The sequence below is a fragment of the Prosopis cineraria genome, unplaced genomic scaffold, assembly GCF_029017545.1.
Source record: "Prosopis cineraria cultivar Desert tree isolate PC_DT_omini unplaced genomic scaffold, ASM2901754v1 PC2, whole genome shotgun sequence".
Classification (NCBI taxonomy): domain Eukaryota; kingdom Viridiplantae; phylum Streptophyta; class Magnoliopsida; order Fabales; family Fabaceae; genus Prosopis; species Prosopis cineraria.
Window position 1 is genome coordinate 6,090,341 of NW_026555333.1, and position 18,950 is coordinate 6,109,290.

Genomic DNA, 18,950 nt, shown 5'->3' on the forward strand with positions numbered 1-18,950 from the left:
ATAAATTTTAATATTTTTTAATTCTGATAAAATATATTGAAAATAACTTATAAATAAGATTAGATGAATATAATTTTTGAAGTTATTTCTATCCTTTTTTAACCAATTGACTATTAAAATTTACTTTTATTACTGGTAAAAATTAAATTTTACCATTTTCAAAAGTTAAAGAATCAATTTACATAATAAATGATTTAAGATATATAACACTACTTGATCCAAATTTTAAAGAATAACTTACTCATTTATTATAAAAACAATGCTGGATCTATGGCTAGTAAGTGATTCTCCTATCATTATATAGAGGCTGGCGTGTACCGGCAGACGACTCCGACCCACCATTTTACCAGAACACCCTTTTACGTTTATTTTTTGCAGAGAAAAAATGAATTTCAAAAACTAATTGACGATATTATTTTCTTTTCAATCACGAATTAGTTCTGATTACTATGAAAGCAAAAGGAACAAAATCAATTTTAAAAATACATTCTATAAATATAAATATAAATGTCACAAGAATTGCAAACCCTAATCAACGGAGAATCTAAATATAATTGTCACAAGAATTACAAACCCCAATCAACTGGACCTTTAATTATAACAATTAACAGGCAGCTATCTACACCCTTTCAACAAATATGAAGAGGGGCTAGAGAAGGTCATAGCTGAAGATTTGTTCTCCTTTCCTGGTGTTCCGCATTCACTAAAGTCGAGAACCCGTCGCTCCATCTGCAAACAAACTTAACTTAGCTAGAAGGGCATATAATTGGCGATGCAAAAAATTCGCCACAGAAAAGAAGGAAGTTGAATTATTGAGTAAATAATATGGCTTTACCAAAGCGTTTGAAGAAGCTAACTGAAAATGATTGCCAGGCTGATTATGAGGATCTCTTCTTTCCTGGTCCACATCCCCGGCATTTCCAGATGCATCTTTTGCTTTGGGAGTGTCAATTTCCAAAATCTCCTCAGCATTGGCATATGCAGCCGCAGTTTGTTCCTTGACCTGCTTCATCCATCCAATTGCATCGTAGCTTCTATCGCCTGGGCTCATTAAATACCCAAAATCCTGTCGATATATTATATGTAGAGTGTTAGTGGGAGAAGCAAATGCAATCTGCATGAAGACAAGAGACATACAACAGAACTTTAAGTACCTCAATCGTTATCTCAGTATCAATTCTGGGGCTAGGCAGAAAAGTGTTAATGAACCAAGGGGACTTCCATGATGAAGGTGATTCGATGCTTCTTCTAAAAGGTGTTCCACCAAATCTGGCAACAAAACCCACAAAACAAGCAATCAGTGACCGCAAAAGGTACCTCCCATTGGAGGTTTCAGGAGCAAGATGTGTCGGCATCATTCCACAACCAGCCAAAATAAAGAATGAATGATGAAAGAAGGAAATAGTGAGCAATGACACTTCAAAAATAAAAATGAACACGAAGTAATGAAATGGATATTACATGTTGAATGTTTCAAAACCAGCATCATCCCTAGTATGATCACCAGTATTCTCCCCGGGGGCAGATGAACAATGAGATGGTCGGGCTGAAGAAATTTCATGCTCCTTTGCACGAACAGAAGGAGAGCAATCACTTGTGTATGGATTTACATAAAATGATTTTGGAGGGATATTCTGATTCGGAACTGCTTCCAAGCTTCTGTTGTTGAGGTTTTTGGGGGTTTTAGCTCTTGAACTGTGAGTACTATCCGAGCCAAAATGAATTTGATCTGGAGAATACAATAGCAAGTCATTCATATCATGTTCGCTCAAGACTCCGGAAGCTTGCTGCACCTGATAAGGTATAGAAAAAAGAATTAAGAATCTTGACAAATTACTAGTTTATCACATGTCTTATGTCTAACAAATTAAAGGTAATGTGAACACAGTACTTACAATCTCAGCTGCAGCAGTAGCGTCAACATCAGTCTCCATCTTCGAATCAGCGTCCCGAGTATTTTCATCGGTATCTTTTTCTGACTCTTTGCACCTCAAAATGTTAGATTCCTTTTTTCCCTCTAGATGTTCTCCTTTCAAAGCTGGCCTATAATTTTCTTTATCATCATCAGAGGTTCCGTTTTTATTCTTCTGTATTGAAGATGGAGGAAGCATATTTGCGGCCTGAGCTTCATTGTCATCAAACATGACATCCAAACGTGAAAAATGTGTAGTCAACGTGGATGTCATGTCGGTCTCATGTTTCTTCTCAATTCTCTTATCTGATAATGGTGATAACAAGTCCCGGCGTCGCTTCTTTAATATGGATGGTGTACCAGTGAAAGTTTTTGCAGCACTTCTCAAGAAAGCATCTGGACTATCATCACGAGATGGTGAGTCCCACAGCATCAATGGAGTTGGACTGTTCACTGAAGACATCATGAGCCGGCGGATACCCAGCGGACTGAAATCTTGCTGCATATCCCCTCCATGTTGTATTAGATCACAGCTGAAGAAGGGAATATCCAAGCTTGGAAATCGAGGAGGTTCATAACATAGAGATCCTGTGTCCTCCTGTTCTGTTTGCACATCTGTCTTTTCATCCATAGGATTACGAGTTTGCTGAGCATCCGATGCACAGGTAAAATTATTTACAGGGACCAATCTTAAGGCATCATTCACAATATTGGGTCCATCATGCAATTCAGCACTATCTATAATATCTATGCAAGTTGAGATGGATGAGTCGTTGGGGTAAATGAAGCTGTCACGTGCACTGGAGGCAATGTGCTGATCATCTCCTCCATATAATTGAGCGGCTTCAGCAGTGTACACTACTCTACCATCATTAGCTGAAAGCGACGAGGGAACAATTGGGAAAGATTGGCAGCATGAAGATTCTATTAAATTATTGTATCTTGTTGGACAAGTTTTAAACGCAGCTGAGGTTCGACCAGCATCAGATATCTGGATCTCAGGTGATTGGAAAAGATTTGAAGTGCATGCAGACAAAACCATATCAACACCTTTGTTATGATCTCGAGAGGGAAAGGTCCCATCATTCATTGCATCTGAAAATAGAATTCCACAACATTCTTCACCAGCTATTAACATGTCCTCTGGTTTAGAAGAATCCATAGACGTGGGATCAACAGGTGTTGCGACACCTAACCCAACTGAAGTATGAAATTGAACATTCACAACGTCATGGCTCTCATCAGAAACTGTACAATCTCCTTGCAAAAGCGAGAATTCCTGACCCAAGTCCAATGATGAAATACCGGGTAAAGCATGCAAGTGGGATCCATTATCCATGCCTGCAGACTTTCCAGGCTCGTGTGAGTAGTTTTGCTCAGTGAATTGAGAAGAGGAAGCCTCTTCACGAGCCATGTCTGAGTTGGATATGGTAACATCATCCAGTGGTATATAATATGGGTCTGAACATGATGCTTGACTAGGACTTTGCTCCTTTCCTAGACTAGAACATTCAGTTGGCCTGGTTTCTTCTCTAGTATGTAAAACAACCTTCGTCATTTCTTGGGCAATCGGTGGACGACTAGCACTAGCAGACTCTTGGCTACACTCTGAAACTTCCTCTCCAATTCCCTTCTGACCACTATCATCTCCACTACAAAGTAACCTCGAAGATGTGGAAACCATGGGTTGATTTGGACGTCCAACTTGGGGTATAAGCAAACCTGATGCCAAGTAAGAATCCAATTTCTTTTTGACAGAACTGTTCCAGTGATTTTTTATAGCATTGTCCGTCCTGTTGCCTCAGAAGACAAACACAGCACAATTTCATGTGTTTATGGACAATCAACAGAATGGAAAGAACCAAAAGTGCAAGGATTGATCTCGAAACGAAGAATGTAAACAGAACTTGAGAGTTAAATAGAAGTGAAGATGTGATCCCAAATTTAAGTTAAAGCAGTGCTGCTGCCTCCTTATCACTCCATTCAAATAAGAAAAGGGATTTTTTATATACCTTCCAGGCAAGAACTTCGTCAACTCGGCCCATCTGTTCCCATAAATTTGATGCGCACGTATTAGAGCCAACTCCTCTTCTTGGGTCCATGCCTCTTTGTTTATAGCAGGATTGAGATGATTATGCCACCTAATAAATTATATGTTAGCCACTACAAAGCACACCGCTCCAACTACACGTCAAGACAATATGTGCACTATGATTTATTATGTACTAAGAAACATGGATAAAGGAAATGCAGATATAGATACTTTAGTGACATTCACAAAATAGATGAGCCAGTAAACATACCTTTCTCGGCATTGCTTACCAATTCGTCCGGGCAAGTGCTGTGCAATAGTAGACCATTTTTTTGGCCCATATTTGTTCACCAAATCAATTATTATTTCATCTTCCTGTTTGCATTCAGATTTGACAGGTTATTTAATATGAGGTATCTTATCTGAAAACAAGTACATACGGTCCAAATGATATTTAATATTATATAAAACTCCATGATACAGATACAAAATCAGCAGACACAAGAAACCAGGGGCTTAGATTACCTCTTTGGACCATGGACCTTTGACCAGTTCTGGATTTAAGACTTTCTGCCACCTATGTAGGCATTGTACATCTGTTCTATCCTTGAAACACTCCGCTATAAATAGATATAATTGCAATTAGAAGCAGTTAATAAAAACAATAATGCAAATGAAGATGCATGGGTTTATAAAAATGCTAAAAATAGTTAGATTGCACAGGGACGTACTAGAAATTCAAAAGGGAAAAATCTGTGTTCAAAGCAGCGGAATATTAGTCTGTTTCATTTGGATCCGCTGAGGTGAGAATATACTTTTTGAATTAAAGTAAAGCAAACTGTTAAAATAACTTAAACAAAGAGTGGACACGGTCAAACAGATGCTCTTTGAATGAAGTCGTGAACGTGCTCGTGGATTGGAATTATACCAATTTTCTTCCAATTCTTTCCTTTGAAACGTTGAACTGCCTTCCGCAAGATCTCATCCTGCAAACACCATGACATTACAATCACTTTCTAACATGTAACATTTTTCACGCATAACTGTGAATTAACCATAAAAAAAAAGTACAAGATCCAGTATTCTAAATGCACACTAATATCACAAAGATAAAATATGCCAAGGAAATAAACTAGGCTGGGAGGATTTTAAAAGAATAAGTCAAAGCTGTAGGAAGTGAAAAAGAAAAATATAAATATGCTACATTTGACGTAGAAAAAAAAAATGCCACAGAGCATAATCAGGCTAATAAGAATGTTGTTGCACAATCGAAACAACGTGACCAAGCTATAGAAAGATGAAATATGTACGCATAGCTAACGTTTTACCTCTTCAGGAGTCCACTGTCCTTTCGTAGAACGCCTGGTAGGGCCACTAGTTCGCCTACAAATACAGAACTTTTAGCTAGATAAAAAACGCTTAATGGCATCGCCTGTTCTCAATAGAAGCAAAAACTTGGTATGGTGACCCCAAAAATAAGTGGCCTTTATTCATTCATCAAGAGGGACATACAAAGAAAGAGCAAGGAAATTAAGGTTTTTCATCCTCGCTACCGCTAGTAAGAACCATAGTTTCAGCTCAGTAGAACAACCTGATTTTAACTGGTCAATTGTAAACCATTTCACTACTAAAGCAAATAACAGCTCCAAAAATAAACATGTCAAATGGTAAAGGTTAAAGGTGCTAGGCACTAAAAAGAAATACCATCAACCGGAGGGTGCCAAATAGTAACCTGTCTATCACACTAACCTTTTCTATTTTGGGTAAAACTTGAAAGAATCTCAAAGGACAAAAGCATAAATGCATTGTAAATAAGTAATATCATTGAAATATAAGGCGAAAAAGCACATAAATGGTTTGGACAATTACCCATGCAGGGCTCTAATTTTCTGAACACTGTCACTGAGCCCATCTGATGGAGCTGGGGTTGTCTTGTCACCTTCCATAGTTTGTTGGAAGACAAGCAAAATAGCATACCCCAAATCCTACTTGAATGCAATTCCGTCCAGAATTAGCACTCCAAATCATTATAATTACTCTAACAAGTATCAGGCACGGGGTTCTGAAACGAGACAATGTGAAACAGAGAGGAGTAAGAACATTTTCTTCGACCAAACAAAAAAAATTCATTAATAGTTTAAGTGGTAAGTCATAACTAATAATGGCGGAAAGGAAAATAAATAAATGGGGAAAAAATCGAATTCATCCATGAAGCAAGAAATATTGATCCTAATACTTGGACCATATTCATACCCCACGTCAGTATCCAGGGCCACATTACCTGCTCACCTTTCTTTCCCTTTACATGAACTGACACTGTAACTCAATCACATAGGTATATCCTAGAATCATTCTCGTTCCCATCGAACACTAGAAGTGTTTCGTCCATTTGGCAGAGTTGGGGGCAAATCCCCTAAAGTCGGATTTAGTGAAAGTCAAGTTAAAGAATACATCTGTGAAATTCATATTGATATTTACAGCCGCCGTAAGATCGGATCTGGTGAAATTCAAATTACAGAATCCAGTGTACATTATAGGCAGTAATCTGATGGAACTATGCTCATTCTAATCAGACGAGTGAAAATCCGCGCTAACCAAGCACAATTACATTCAGTACGACGTACTAACATGATATCTTTATTCTATGCAGAACCATAACGACGACAAAGAAACAGGAATTCAGCGGTTTCAAACAACGCAGGACCTTAAAATGTTATCGGCCCATAAATTCAGCGCACCACTTCCCACTCCCGCAATGACAAAACGATTGTAATAAATGTGTGTGTGTGTGTGTGTATAAAAGCATTCAAACGAAAGTATTTGGTATAAAGAACCATAAGCTGGGATTCTCCATTTCTATGACTTTCGGTTTGAATTGCAACCTCATCTGGGATAGAAGAAAGGATTCATGACTGATTCGGCTAATTAGATCATTCAAATTCAAATTTACGATATTCAGAGTCCTTGATGAAGTAGGTAATTGTTCGATAAACGTCATCAAGGTCGGAGAAGCAAAATGTAAATAAAGTACAAAAAGTGAAAGACACTTACCGAGCTGAGCTTCAGATAAGATGCCAGAATAACATATAAACGATGAAACGACCAAAATGGTGTGCATTTGAAGATCCAATCAGTTGTAAGGAAGATCTACAGATGAAGAGCGATAAGTAGACTTGTGGGCGAGTAAGACGATCCGAAGCTCTCAATTCAAAGTTCAAACATGGAGGGGCGGACTCAGAAGTTTCAAACCCTATGGTTAAGGGTCGAGCACTTGGGCGTATGGACGGTGAGGATATTGACACCTAAGAATTGAACTGTACTGCTTCTCAGCGATTCTGCCGTCATTTTCAAGTTCAACGGGCAATTTGTTATGCGAGAATGACAAAAGGATACCCAGCTTTGCAAACAAGAGTTAAGAATCGAAATATGATAATTATTTTAGTTCCTAGTCTAGCATTTTGATTTTTTATAAAACGATGTAGTCCAGAGGATAGCTTAGAATTGTGGGTACTGGTTCTTGCAGGCTTGTCTTTCATAAATTCTGAATCATCCTCAGAATCTTTCACAACTAATTTTGGAGTAGGTTAGATCATAGCAATTTTAATAATTATATTATTGATTAAAATAGAATTAAAAATAATTACATTTTTTGTAAATTTATTATTTATAAACGCATTAAAAATATCTTACTTTTTACATTAAAAAAATGACTTACTTTTTTCTTGAAAATAACTACTACCTTTTAGAAAATGTCTTCTCTAATTACACTTTATTGGTGAACAAATTTATATAAAAAATAGTAATTTTTTTATTTTTATTTACAATCTAATCAAAATAATCATTTTTATAATAGTCATTAATAACTAATATGTCATTTCATCAAAACTCAAAATGTTAGATAAGTTTATATGAACTAAATAATAATTATCATATTTCACAATATTTAATTGCTATTTGTATATCTAAGAGGTTATTGTTCTATTTATTTTTGCCTACAGCTAAGGCCTAAGTGTGTAGTGTCTTTGGTCAAAAAATTCTTCAGATGCATAATTTTAAGGCTATCAAATAAAATTGAAATCTTGAGTTTGAATTTGTGTGAAGAAAGAAATTATTTTTATAAAATTCACTATCACTTAAACACGGGATTTGGTCTTGAGTTTGAGTTCTAATAAAAAAATTTGACAAAAATATTTTTAATTAAATCTAATGATACTCAAATAAAAAAAATATCAAGCAAAATTTTTTAATTTTATCCAATAGTTAATATCAAAAGCAGTATTACAAACATGTTCCTTCCAATATGTTCATAATAACTAAAGTAGGCTCTTGTATTTTTGTCATGTTAGATTGGGTTAACAATGTGTACCTATTATTTAAGAATGATAAATAATGTAAGTTTATATATATATATATATATATATATGCATGAAAGTATATACTACTTAAAGCATTTTTAATCCTCCCAATAAAGTGCTTCATTATTTTTAAATTAGCACCATTTTTTTATATTTATCCTTATTTAATAAGATGTTTAATTTTAAAATAAATATAAAAAATTATTTATTATAGATATTTTTTAAAACAATATTAATTACATATGAAAATATTAAAAATCTCTAATATTTTTAACATTTGATTTTTTAAAAAATACCTTATAATTTTATCTGAAGGAAGTATATGTATATTTAAACCAAGCCACAGTACTTGCATGATATAAATCGTACAGTTTCTATTACAAGTTTAATTTAAATTTCGATATGTTCTCTTTATAGATGATCAAAAATATTTGAAATACCAAAAAGATCTAAATGTATTCCAATGCTAAATAAAATCACATAACAAATATAAATTAAATTATAAACAAATTAATAAACAAAATTTTGGTTTCAAACTTGAAAATCACCAAAACTAAACTTGGCGCACCAGAATATACAAATTAATAAACAATAATCATGATATATAGAAGCCCCAAACCAGTTGACCAGGTTCAAATCATAGAAAAATCTTAATCATGTTGAGTCTTCTCACTCAGGAGGTTACAGATTACGAATATCATCATAAACCGACAAGCAAGATTATTTTTCTTTAAATCACGAATGATGTCTGATACCTGTATAAGTAAAGGCCAAAAAATTTCAAAAAAACTGACATGCTATATATATATATATATATATATATATATATCATTACAAGAAATGGAAGCTCCTCGCAACCGGAGGCTGTAGCTGTGAGCCGATGACTATAAACAGGCAACTATCTACATCCCTTTAACAAATATGACGAAGGGCTTGAGAAGTTCTGAGCAGAGCCTTTGCCGTTGCCCTCCTTCCCTGGTGTTTTGCACTCACTGAAGTCGAGTATACGTCGCTCGACCTGCAAACGAATTCCATTAAGCCGAGTTTAGACGATGCTAAAAATGTATCAACAAATGTGTTTAAAAAAAAAAAAACAAGAAATCATCACTAATAAAAAAAGATTAAAAAAATGGGTGCATATAGTGTGTTGCGGCTGGGGAAAAAGCTCTAGTTACGATTCTAGTATGATATAATATGTAAGTAAAAAAAAAAAAAAATCAATTGTTCGGCTTTTTATTTCAATGAACTTAAAAATAACAAAAAATTAACCTAAATTTCATTCATATTCATGAGTTCGGTTAGAGAGGATCTATCTTTAGTTTATATTCTGAAATTTGTATAAATAACATTAATATAAAAGATAAAATTTTGTTCATAGAAAAAAAAAGAAAAAAATGTTATGAAAAAAGAAAGTTGGTCTAATTAAATTTTATCAATAAATAGTATACATGCCCCTCAAACAACTAAACTAGACAATAGGAAAGTTTTTTTTCTCTTGCCACTTAAAGAATGATCACCCCGTGTTCTTTTCCCAATTCATTTCTCCTCCATTAAACGCACAAAGATTTGAGACTTTGAGGCAATCAAAGTCAGGTAATCAAGCTTACCAAAGCATTTCGGGGCACCTGAGAATGATTCACGGGCTGATTAGGATGACCCTTGTTTTCCTGGTCTGTATCCCTGACATGTCCAGATGAATCTTTTGCTTTGGGAGTTACACTTTCCAAAATCTCCTGAGCATTGGCATACGCAGCCGCTGTTTGTTCCTTCACCTGTTTCATCAACCCAATCGCATCATAGCTCCTATTGCCTGGGCTTATAAAATACCCAAAATCCTGTGAAGATGTTTGAAGCGTTAGTTGGGGGAAATTACCATATACTTCCAGACAAGAGACATCCAACAGTACTTGACGTACCTCGATTGTTATTTCAGTATCAAGTCTGGGGCTAGGCAAGAAAGTGTTCATGAACCAAGGAGACTTCCATGCTGAAGGTGATTCAATGCTTCTTCTAAAAGGTGTTCCTCCGAATCTGGTAGCAAACACTATCACAGTTAAGTTTCTTACTGAAATAACTCAGCACCATTCAGCAGTCAGCCAAATGAAGAATATACGTACAAGGAAAAATAAACAGTCAGGAGTCAGCAATAATACTACAAAAAAGATAACGTAAAGTAATTAAATGAATATTACATGCTAAATGTGTCAAAACCAGCATCATTTCCAGGATGATCACCAAGGTTCTCGGATGGCACACAAGTAACTGGAAATGAAGAAACGTCATGATTTTTTTCAAGAACAGAAGGGGAGCTATCACTTGAGCATGGGTTTGAAGAAATGCTATTATTTAAAGCTGCTTCCAAACTTCTGTTGTTCAGGTTTTTTGAAGTTTTAGCACTTGAACAGTGAGATTTGTCCGGTTTAAAACATAGTTGATTAGGAGAATATAATAGCAAGTCATTCATATCATGTTCAATTAAGACTCCAGAAGGCTGTTGCACCTGATAAAGGTAAAGAAAAGGGAGAAATATAAGTATATTGGCAAATTGCAAACATCATTTATTTACATTAGAAAAAGGTCGTGAAAACTACTTACACTCCCAGCAGCTTTATCGACCTCGCAATCAACCTTCATCTTCGAATCAACGTAATAAGGTCGCTGGAAATCCTGAGAATCGCTGTCGACTGTCTCTTTCTCTGACTTTTCGTTGCTCAAAAGTGTAAATTCACTTCTTCCTTCTGCATGTTCTCCTTTCAAAGATTGTCCACAGTTTTCTGCATCCTCAACAGTTGCTCCAGATTTCTCTTTCTCCATTAAGGGCTGAGAAAGCATAACTACTTCCCGAGTCCCGTCATCATCAAACATGACTTCCAAACGTGAAAAATGTGTGGCCAACGTGGACGTCAAGTCAATCTCAAGTTTCTTGTCGATTCTCTTGTCTGATAGAGGCGACAATAAGTCTCGGTGTCGTTTCTTCAATATGGATGGTGTACCAGTGAAACTTTTAGCAGCACTTTTTAGCAAAGCGTCTGGGCTATCATCATGAGAAGGTGAATCCCACAGCCGCAGGGGAGTTGGACAGTTCATAGATGACATCATAAGCCGGCGGATACCTAGTGGACTAAATTCTTGTTGCATGTCCCCTCCTGATTGTATAAGATCGCAGCTTAAGAAAGGAATATCCAAACTTGGGAATCGAGGCGGTTCATAACAAAGAGCTCCGGTCTCAAACTGTTCTATATGCGCATCTGTCCTTTCTTCCTCTGAACAAAAAGTAAGCTTGGCATCTGATACACACCCAAATGTATTTACAGGCGCCAATCTTGAAGCATCCTCCACAATATCTGGTCCCGTGTGGATTTCTCCACTATTTATAGCATCCATACAAGGAGCAAGGGATGAGTTGTTAGCATAATAAATGAAGCTATCCTGAGCCCTGGAGACAAATTGCAGACCATCAGCCCCAAATAGATGGTTGCCTTCAGCTGCATACACTAATTCACCATCATTAGCAGAAATCATTGGAGATTGAGAGCATGAAGATCCTATTAAATCATTAGATTTTAGGGGACAAGTTTGCGGTGCTGAGGTTCCACCAGTCTGAGGCATATGGATGTCAGATGATTGGCCAAATAATGAAACGCATCCGGATGAAACTGTATTAACACTTTTGTTATAATCTCCTGAAGAAAAGCCTCCATCATTTATTGCCTCTGAATATAGGACTCTACAACATTCTTCATTAGATATTAACATGTGCTCTTGTTTCGCAAGATCTATGCATGGGGGTCCCATGGATGTTGAAATACCTGATCCCACTGAAGTATGAAATTGGACATTCACAATGTCATGGCTTTCAACACAATCTGCCATTTCCCTTCGAACAAGTGAACATTCCTGATCCAAGTCTGATGAAGCATTGTTAGGGAGGGCATGTAAGGTAAACTGAGCATCCCTGCTTGCAGAATTTCCAGGATCATATGAGTATGTTTGCTCAATGAAATCAGAATTAGAAGCATCTTCACGAGCAACATCTGAAATGGATATTGTGACGTCATCCAGAGATATGCAATATGGCTCTAGACAAGATGCTTGACTAGGACTCTGCTCCTTTCCTAGACTGATATCTTCACTTGGCTTTAGTTCCTCGGTTTTATTTAATGCAACGTTTGTCATATCTCTAGCAGATGGGAAGCAACTAACATTAGCTGACTCTTGGCTACACTCAGAAACTTCCTCTCCTTCAGTACCCTTATAACCATTATCGTCTCCACTACACTGCTGCCTCAAAGCGGTAGAAACCACGGGTTGATTTGGATTTCCAGCCAGGGGTACGTCTTGGAACTGAGTAAGCAAACCTGATGCTAAGTAAGAATCCAATTTCTTTTTTACTGAACTGTTCCAGTGATTTTTTATTGCATTGTCCGTCCTGTTGCCTCACAATACATGTAAATCACATCTTCAGGTGCTTATAAGCGATGAGCAGAAACAAAAGAACCAAAAGGGAATGGCAAGACTAGATATATTTTTATGACATCATACATAAAGCATTAAAAATGGAAAAACTTCAATGTAAACGGAATACATGATCGCAAATTTAAGAGCATGTCCATTTGCCTCCTTTTCACTTGCTTCCAAAAAAAGAAAAAAGCTGTGTACCTTCCAGGCAAGAACTTGGTCAATTCTGCCCATCTGTTCCCATAAATCTGATGAGCGCGTACTAGTGCCAGCTCCTCTTCATAGGTCCACGCTTCCTTGTTTATAGCAGGATTAAGATGATTGTGCCACCTAATAAGTTGCATTTAATTAAATTAGTCAAAATGAAGTACATCGCTCCAACAATACTTCAGGGAAATCAAGACAAAGCCTGTGCTTACTATGATCTATGTATTAGAACATAAATATAAAGGAAATACAAATAAAAAAACCTTCAACACACTTGCTAGAAGATTCATCAAAAGTACCTTTCTCGGCATTGTTTCCCGATGCGTCCCGGTAGGTGCTGTGCAATAGTTGACCACTTTTTTGGCCCATATTTATTCACTAAATCAATTATTATTTCATCTTCCTACTTGCATTCAAGAATAGAAAGGTAAGTATGCATCTTATCCGGAAAGAAAGTCTATAAAATGCCGAACGGCAGCAAAAATTCCAACATGCAGAGATCAAATCAACATAAACAAGAAATTGGGGGTGTGTATATTACCTCTTTAGACCATGGACCTTTGATCAGTTCAGGATTTAAGACTTTTTGCCACCTATGTAGGCATTGTACATCTGTTCTATCCTTGAAGCACTCCGCTATAAACAGTAAACATTGACAATTGCAAGTCGAAACTAAAGCAAAAGAATGCAAAACAAAGTTTCTTAATTGCATCTAAAAAGTACTTGAGTTGGTCAGATCACGGATGGCCCACAAATTAACATCCTAGAAGACAGCCCAAGCAGGACGAAGTAAAAATAGACGATCCCTCAACAGCACATAAGTTTATTTACGTTTACGCCAATAAAACTATTGTCAAATTCAGGGAAAGTACCCTTTCACTCATAACTACTTGCTAGCACACGATCCAGCGAAATAGACACCAAAGCACGTACTGGATGCTAGTGGGGAAAAAACATGGGTAGCTTGACAATTAAGAACACATATTCATACTGAAATCATACCAATTTTTTTCCAATTCTTTCCCTTAAAACGCTGGACAGCCATCCGCAAAATCTCATCCTACAGAAACAGAATCATTTCGTCATAATTTTTGTTGGTATATTCTAAAAAACCCACTGTCTTGCTTAAAAAAGTGAAAACAGGATTAAAAAAATCTACATAGTAAAATTCTAAATGCCTATGTTAATAAATTAATATCAAGAGAATAAGTTGGGGTAACTGAAAATTAAAAACAAATACATATGCGCGCGCCCGCAGAAGAGAACATGAAATATGAAATATGCATGCGCATTCATGAATTTCACCTCTTCAGGCGTCCACTGTCCTTTGGTAGAACGCCTTGTAGGGCCAGTAGTCCGTCTACAGAAAGAAATCTTTTAGTCAGGCAGTTATCCGGCTTTTGTGCGTGTGTGTGTGGGGGGGGGGGGGGACGTGACTGTTACTGATTCAACGTATAGATAGGTCAAGCAAGAAATAGATAGGCTAAAATCTAAAAGACAACCCATTTTTCATGAATCAAAGGTTTTCTATCCTCACTACAGCACTAAGTTTCTAAATTTCGGTTCTATTAAAGAACATTACATTGACATCTCATGCATAATCGTTCTAAAGAAAGAAAATAACAGATCCAAAGATAAGTATATTAAATGCCAATGGCTGAAGGTGCTATTAGCAACTAAAAATGCCTTCTAGCTAGAGAAAACGTAGGCCGTACAAACAATAACCTACCTGCTAATCTAACCATTGTTGGGAACAGGTTAAAAGATTCTCGAAAGATAAAAGCGCAAACGAACTTTAACACCAATGGTTCTAGGGATTACCCATGCAGTGCTCTAATTTTCTGGGCACCATCACTGAGCCCGTCGGATGAAACAGGCGTTGTCCTGTCACCTTCCATAATTTGTTGTTAGAGAAGTAAAATAGTATACCCCAATTCCGAGTTCAATGCAATTCTGTCCACAATTGACTCTCCAAATCATTATAACTATTCAAAGAAGTCTCTGGGCACAAAGTTCTGAAACAAGGCATTGGTAAAAAGAGGGTAGAGTGAGAACAATTTCTTCAACGAAAGAACGTTGAAATGGGCAAACATTGATCCCAACAATCAGACCATACCACATAGGCATAAACCAACAGCCACTATCACATTCCTTGTTCGCACGATCATCTAGGGATGTACTAGAATCGCACTCGTTGTCATCGAACTCTAAGTGTTTCATTCATTTGGCAGAGAATAGGGAACAAGCCCATCCCGAATCCTACCAAAATGTGTGTGTTGTATGATCATTCAAATCGAGGCGTGCAAAACTCGCCATTAATCAAAACTAATACAGTCAGTACGATAATCCTACAAGTTAATATTAAGTTTAGCGGTTTCAAACAAACGCAAGCCCTGAAAATGGTGTGCGCCAGCCGCCAAGTTGTGCGCTCCTCCTCTTACCCCAACCACCGAAGGAATAAAAGAAAAAACAAAGTAATGAAATATAAGTATTCGGCATCAAAAAACAAAAAGCTGGGGTTCTCCGTTTCTAAGAAATTGGAGATGGAACCAACGCTTTCCAGCACTGACTCACCTAATGAGACTATTTTTTTCCCGAAATTACAAAACTAAGACTCTAGTTGGCATTCCAATTATTTCTTGATAAATTATTCCGATCCGATTATTTACGAAGCAAAAATCAAATTAGATTGGCGAAGATTGAAGCACACCACCGAACTGAGCTTCAGAAAGCGAACGGCCGAGAAGCCTGAGGAAACGACGAAGTTATACATACGCATTCGAAGATCCAAACATTGTAAGGACTAAGGAGGATCTGCAAATAAACAGTGACAAGCAGCGTTGGGAGAGAGAAAAAGCGAAGATGAGAGTGGGTGAATTTGATGATCCGAAACTCTCTATTCAAACATAAAGAGGGCGGACTATAATTTCAAAACCTCGTTTTTTTTTTTTTTTTTGGGACCAACATTTCAAAACCTCTGGTTAAAGGTGCAACGTCTTGGAAAATGGACGGTGAAGATGTTGACACGTCGGCTTGAAGCCATAACTGTGCTAAAACGTTTTGCCGTATTTTTCAAATGTTCAAAGGCCACGTTTCTATGATTTTTTTAGGCCAAGAAGAAAAAAAAAAACCAAAATAAAAAAAGGAAGAACATAAAAAAAAAAGGCCCACGAAAGGATTTTAACAAGAGGAATGACAGTTAAATCTAAAATATTAAATTAATGACAATTAAGTTCTTAATAATTTTTTTAAAAAATAAGTAAAAAATATCAATTCAAATTATTATTATAAATTCAGAAGTTTTAATTACAAATAAGTATTTAAATATTAAATATAACTTTTAGATTGTAATAAAAAATTTTATTTGTAACTATTAAATTGATATTTATATTTTATTTATTAAAAATCATCCATATGATGTTTAAAACAATTTTATTTTAGCTTGCACTAGTATTTTGACCTTATCAACATTTATATTTATCATAAATCACATCTATAGCTCAAAATACATTCTAGACATTATAAACAATTAATATAGTACAAGTGTCAAATAAAAGTGTATCCTAATTGATAGTGTTTAATCTATTACACAAAATAAATGAGAATAAGAGGCTTTACAGTATAATTCAAAATTTCTAAGCCTTTGGAAGCTTTTTCCTTTCCATATTGAAGCTAAAGCTTGTAAAAATGTTGAAAAAGAGGAGTGAGTCTAGCCACTCAGTAATCAAAATACACCTACCCTATGCAATTATATATTAATAAAAAAATACACTTAAATGAGTTAATTTCTCAAAAGCCTATGAGTTACAAGATGTAAATTTAACAATTTATTTCACTTTCACACATATCATCTCAGTCAAAGAGCATATTGCCACAAGACACATAGATACGTGACAACAACTCACATTATTGTCATGGCTTGTCACAACTTAAACAACCATGTGACACGTCAAATATTTACATATGCATGATCAAACCATCCTTATATCCTTTGATTGAAAACGTGGGTTAAACATCAATAGAACTTCATCCATGTAACTGGACTACTTAAACTCACCAATTGTGAGGTGTGACTCGGCCAAAGATTACAAAACTCACTCTCGAACTGTGGCTTTCCACACTCTCAAATCTTTAGAGTGTCGTATATCCTAAGTTAATCTCCTTAGCAAATGGTAGAGATAGCTAGGTTTTATTCATCGACAAACTATAGGACAGTCTCTTGACAAACTATGGACAAGACTATACCCTCATGTATCAAAAGGTAACCAAAATATCATATGAATTTTTAACTACTCCTCTCTCTAGGCGAACTCCTACCAACTGATCATGCTATATATGATGCTCATTCAGTTTTACAATTTTATTTATTCATTCATTGTTAGCACATTGGACTTACGATAAATATGCTACTAAATTGAACATCAGTCTTAACATAATTATCTTTATCCCAATACACTTAATCACAATTCACATCTATCAAACAAAGCACCAATTTCTCATTCCAATACAACAATGTAAATTGAAATTTATTTCAAATTCACTTTCACATGTTTAGTTTAAATCAAAGTGAATGCACTATCACATGTTTCATAGCATGTGATCACATCAACACATTCAATCATTCACGTAAACAAACCCACTTTCACATTAATGCACAATTAATAAATAACTATCCAAAGTAAAATTCTCCTGATTACCTCAAATCTTTAAGAGGTCAAAAGTTTACCCCCTCAATACTAACTTTCAGGCTTGATTCCCAATCCAAAATATGGTGCCCAAATACTTAATCTGTAATTAATCAATTCCAAATTTATTAACATGTTAAACACACATTATTAGCTCTCATTTTTCACTTTTAGAATATTCAATGTCTATACTACTTCTCACACTTAGGCCTACTCATTGGGTACATTAACTTTCTTTAACATTAATTAGCTTCATTAAGCCTTTATATTGCCATTAATGCCTCAACCATTCCTCATAGCTCACATTAATAATGCCCTATTTTGGACATTAATAAGCTTACCAACCAAAAGATTATAAAATTAGATTTGGTCCCCAAAGAAATGTTATTTTTGGCTGAAAATACTCTGTAGAGCTATTAGCCCACCTACTCAATCATGTGATTCTATGGGCCACAATATTCTTAAGGCAACATAAACATAAGGCCTTGATTACTACAATCATAACTTTCCACATCCATATTCAAGTAACAAAGAAATGAAGATGGGCCAAAATCCAAAATAAACAATCAAATAACCTTTAAATTTATAGGCCAACTTACATAGAAGTGTTTGTTTTATGGGCCACAAGATTCTTAAGCCCACATGACTAAATGTCATAAAATTTAAGTTCTTACTTTTACGGCAAGAATTACACCCGCGTGTGTTTTAATATAATTAGACCCATTCACTCCCTATGCCATGTCTTTTTTTTTTAAATTATTTTTATAGGCTTTAGTTTCAATATTCCATAAACGATGCAAAAAATTAAGTCTGGATAAGTTTTCATGTGAGATTAACTAAATATGAAAAATTTACTAAAAAGTAGTTTTCTCAAAATGCCTAATAGTTTGTGCCTTATGGACTATAATAATTTGATAATATTTTTTGGGTGACTCATAGGTCCTAAACATTATTATGAAGGAATAAAATTCTTGTACAATAATAACCTAGGTGAAGATAGTGATGCAAGTGATGCAAATGATGAAGTCGTTAGAGGTAATCTTATTATAAATTCATAACTTTTTTCATAATATTGATTTTTTAAGATTTTTCTAATTAATAAATTTTTTCATTATATTCCACTTGCCATAAAATTCTTAAGAAGTTGCTCATATCTTATCCATGGATGTTCAAGAACCAATCAAAGAAACTGGTACAATATATTATATTTACTACTACATTTAAATATATTATCTAATTATTTCCATCATTATCAATATTACTTCCTAAATATTTAATTGAATATCATATTTAATATTGTT

At 35.4% G+C, this 18,950-nt stretch overlaps 2 protein-coding genes across 4 annotated transcripts; both read right to left on the reverse strand.

Annotated features, from left to right (window-relative positions):
• Positions 1 to 474: 474 nt before the first annotated feature.
• On the reverse strand, positions 475 to 7,208 carry LOC129300489 (transcription factor MYB3R-1-like). Its single transcript, XM_054939063.1, has 12 exons — positions 6,996 to 7,208; positions 5,814 to 6,006; positions 5,273 to 5,327; positions 4,873 to 4,930; positions 4,470 to 4,564; positions 4,216 to 4,319; positions 3,925 to 4,053; positions 1,896 to 3,705; positions 1,462 to 1,793; positions 1,155 to 1,269; positions 836 to 1,066; positions 475 to 729 (listed from the first exon to the last, which is right to left on the reverse strand). Exons 2-12 carry the CDS (start codon positions 5,888 to 5,890, stop codon positions 616 to 618), a joined length of 3,120 nt encoding a protein of 1,039 aa, XP_054795038.1. The 5' UTR covers positions 5,891 to 6,006; positions 6,996 to 7,208; the 3' UTR covers positions 475 to 615.
• A 1,713-nt stretch (positions 7,209 to 8,921) lies between these two features.
• LOC129300468 (transcription factor MYB3R-1-like) lies at positions 8,922 to 15,841 on the reverse strand. 3 transcript variants are annotated; one of them, XM_054939051.1, is made up of 13 exons: positions 15,678 to 15,841; positions 15,081 to 15,223; positions 14,786 to 14,979; positions 14,270 to 14,324; positions 13,967 to 14,024; positions 13,506 to 13,600; positions 13,264 to 13,367; positions 12,959 to 13,087; positions 10,895 to 12,728; positions 10,492 to 10,799; positions 10,216 to 10,330; positions 9,907 to 10,134; positions 8,922 to 9,317 (listed from the first exon to the last, which is right to left on the reverse strand). In XM_054939051.1, exons 3-13 carry the CDS (start codon positions 14,860 to 14,862, stop codon positions 9,198 to 9,200), a joined length of 3,123 nt encoding a protein of 1,040 aa, XP_054795026.1. In that variant the 5' UTR covers positions 14,863 to 14,979; positions 15,081 to 15,223; positions 15,678 to 15,841; the 3' UTR covers positions 8,922 to 9,197. The 3 variants fall into 3 exon arrangements, with proteins under 3 accessions (XP_054795026.1, XP_054795031.1, XP_054795020.1); XM_054939056.1 differs by lacking the exon at positions 15,081 to 15,223 and having other exon boundaries at positions 14,786 to 14,917; XM_054939045.1 differs by lacking the exon at positions 15,081 to 15,223.
• Positions 15,842 to 18,950: the final 3,109 nt, after the last annotated feature.

Bases quoted from the DNA above. Each gene is read 5' to 3' on its own strand.
- LOC129300489 (XM_054939063.1), bottom strand. From the start codon at position 5,890: ATGGAAGGTGACAAGACAACCCCAGCTCCATCAGATGGGCTCAGTGAC. The intron at 4,565-4,872 runs GTATAATTCCAA...ATCTATTTATAG, and splicing joins AAAGAATTGGAAGAAAATTG to CGGAGTGTTTCAAGGATAGA. The intron at 730-835 runs GTAAAGCCATAT...GTTTGTTTGCAG, and splicing joins TAGCTTCTTCAAACGCTTTG to ATGGAGCGACGGGTTCTCGA.
- LOC129300468 (XM_054939056.1), bottom strand. From the start codon at position 14,862: ATGGAAGGTGACAGGACAACGCCTGTTTCATCCGACGGGCTCAGTGAT. The intron at 13,368-13,505 runs GTAATATACACA...GAATGCAAGTAG, and splicing joins AAGGTCCATGGTCTAAAGAG to GAAGATGAAATAATAATTGA. The intron at 9,318-9,906 runs GTAAGCTTGATT...ATTCGTTTGCAG, and splicing joins AGGTGCCCCGAAATGCTTTG to GTCGAGCGACGTATACTCGA.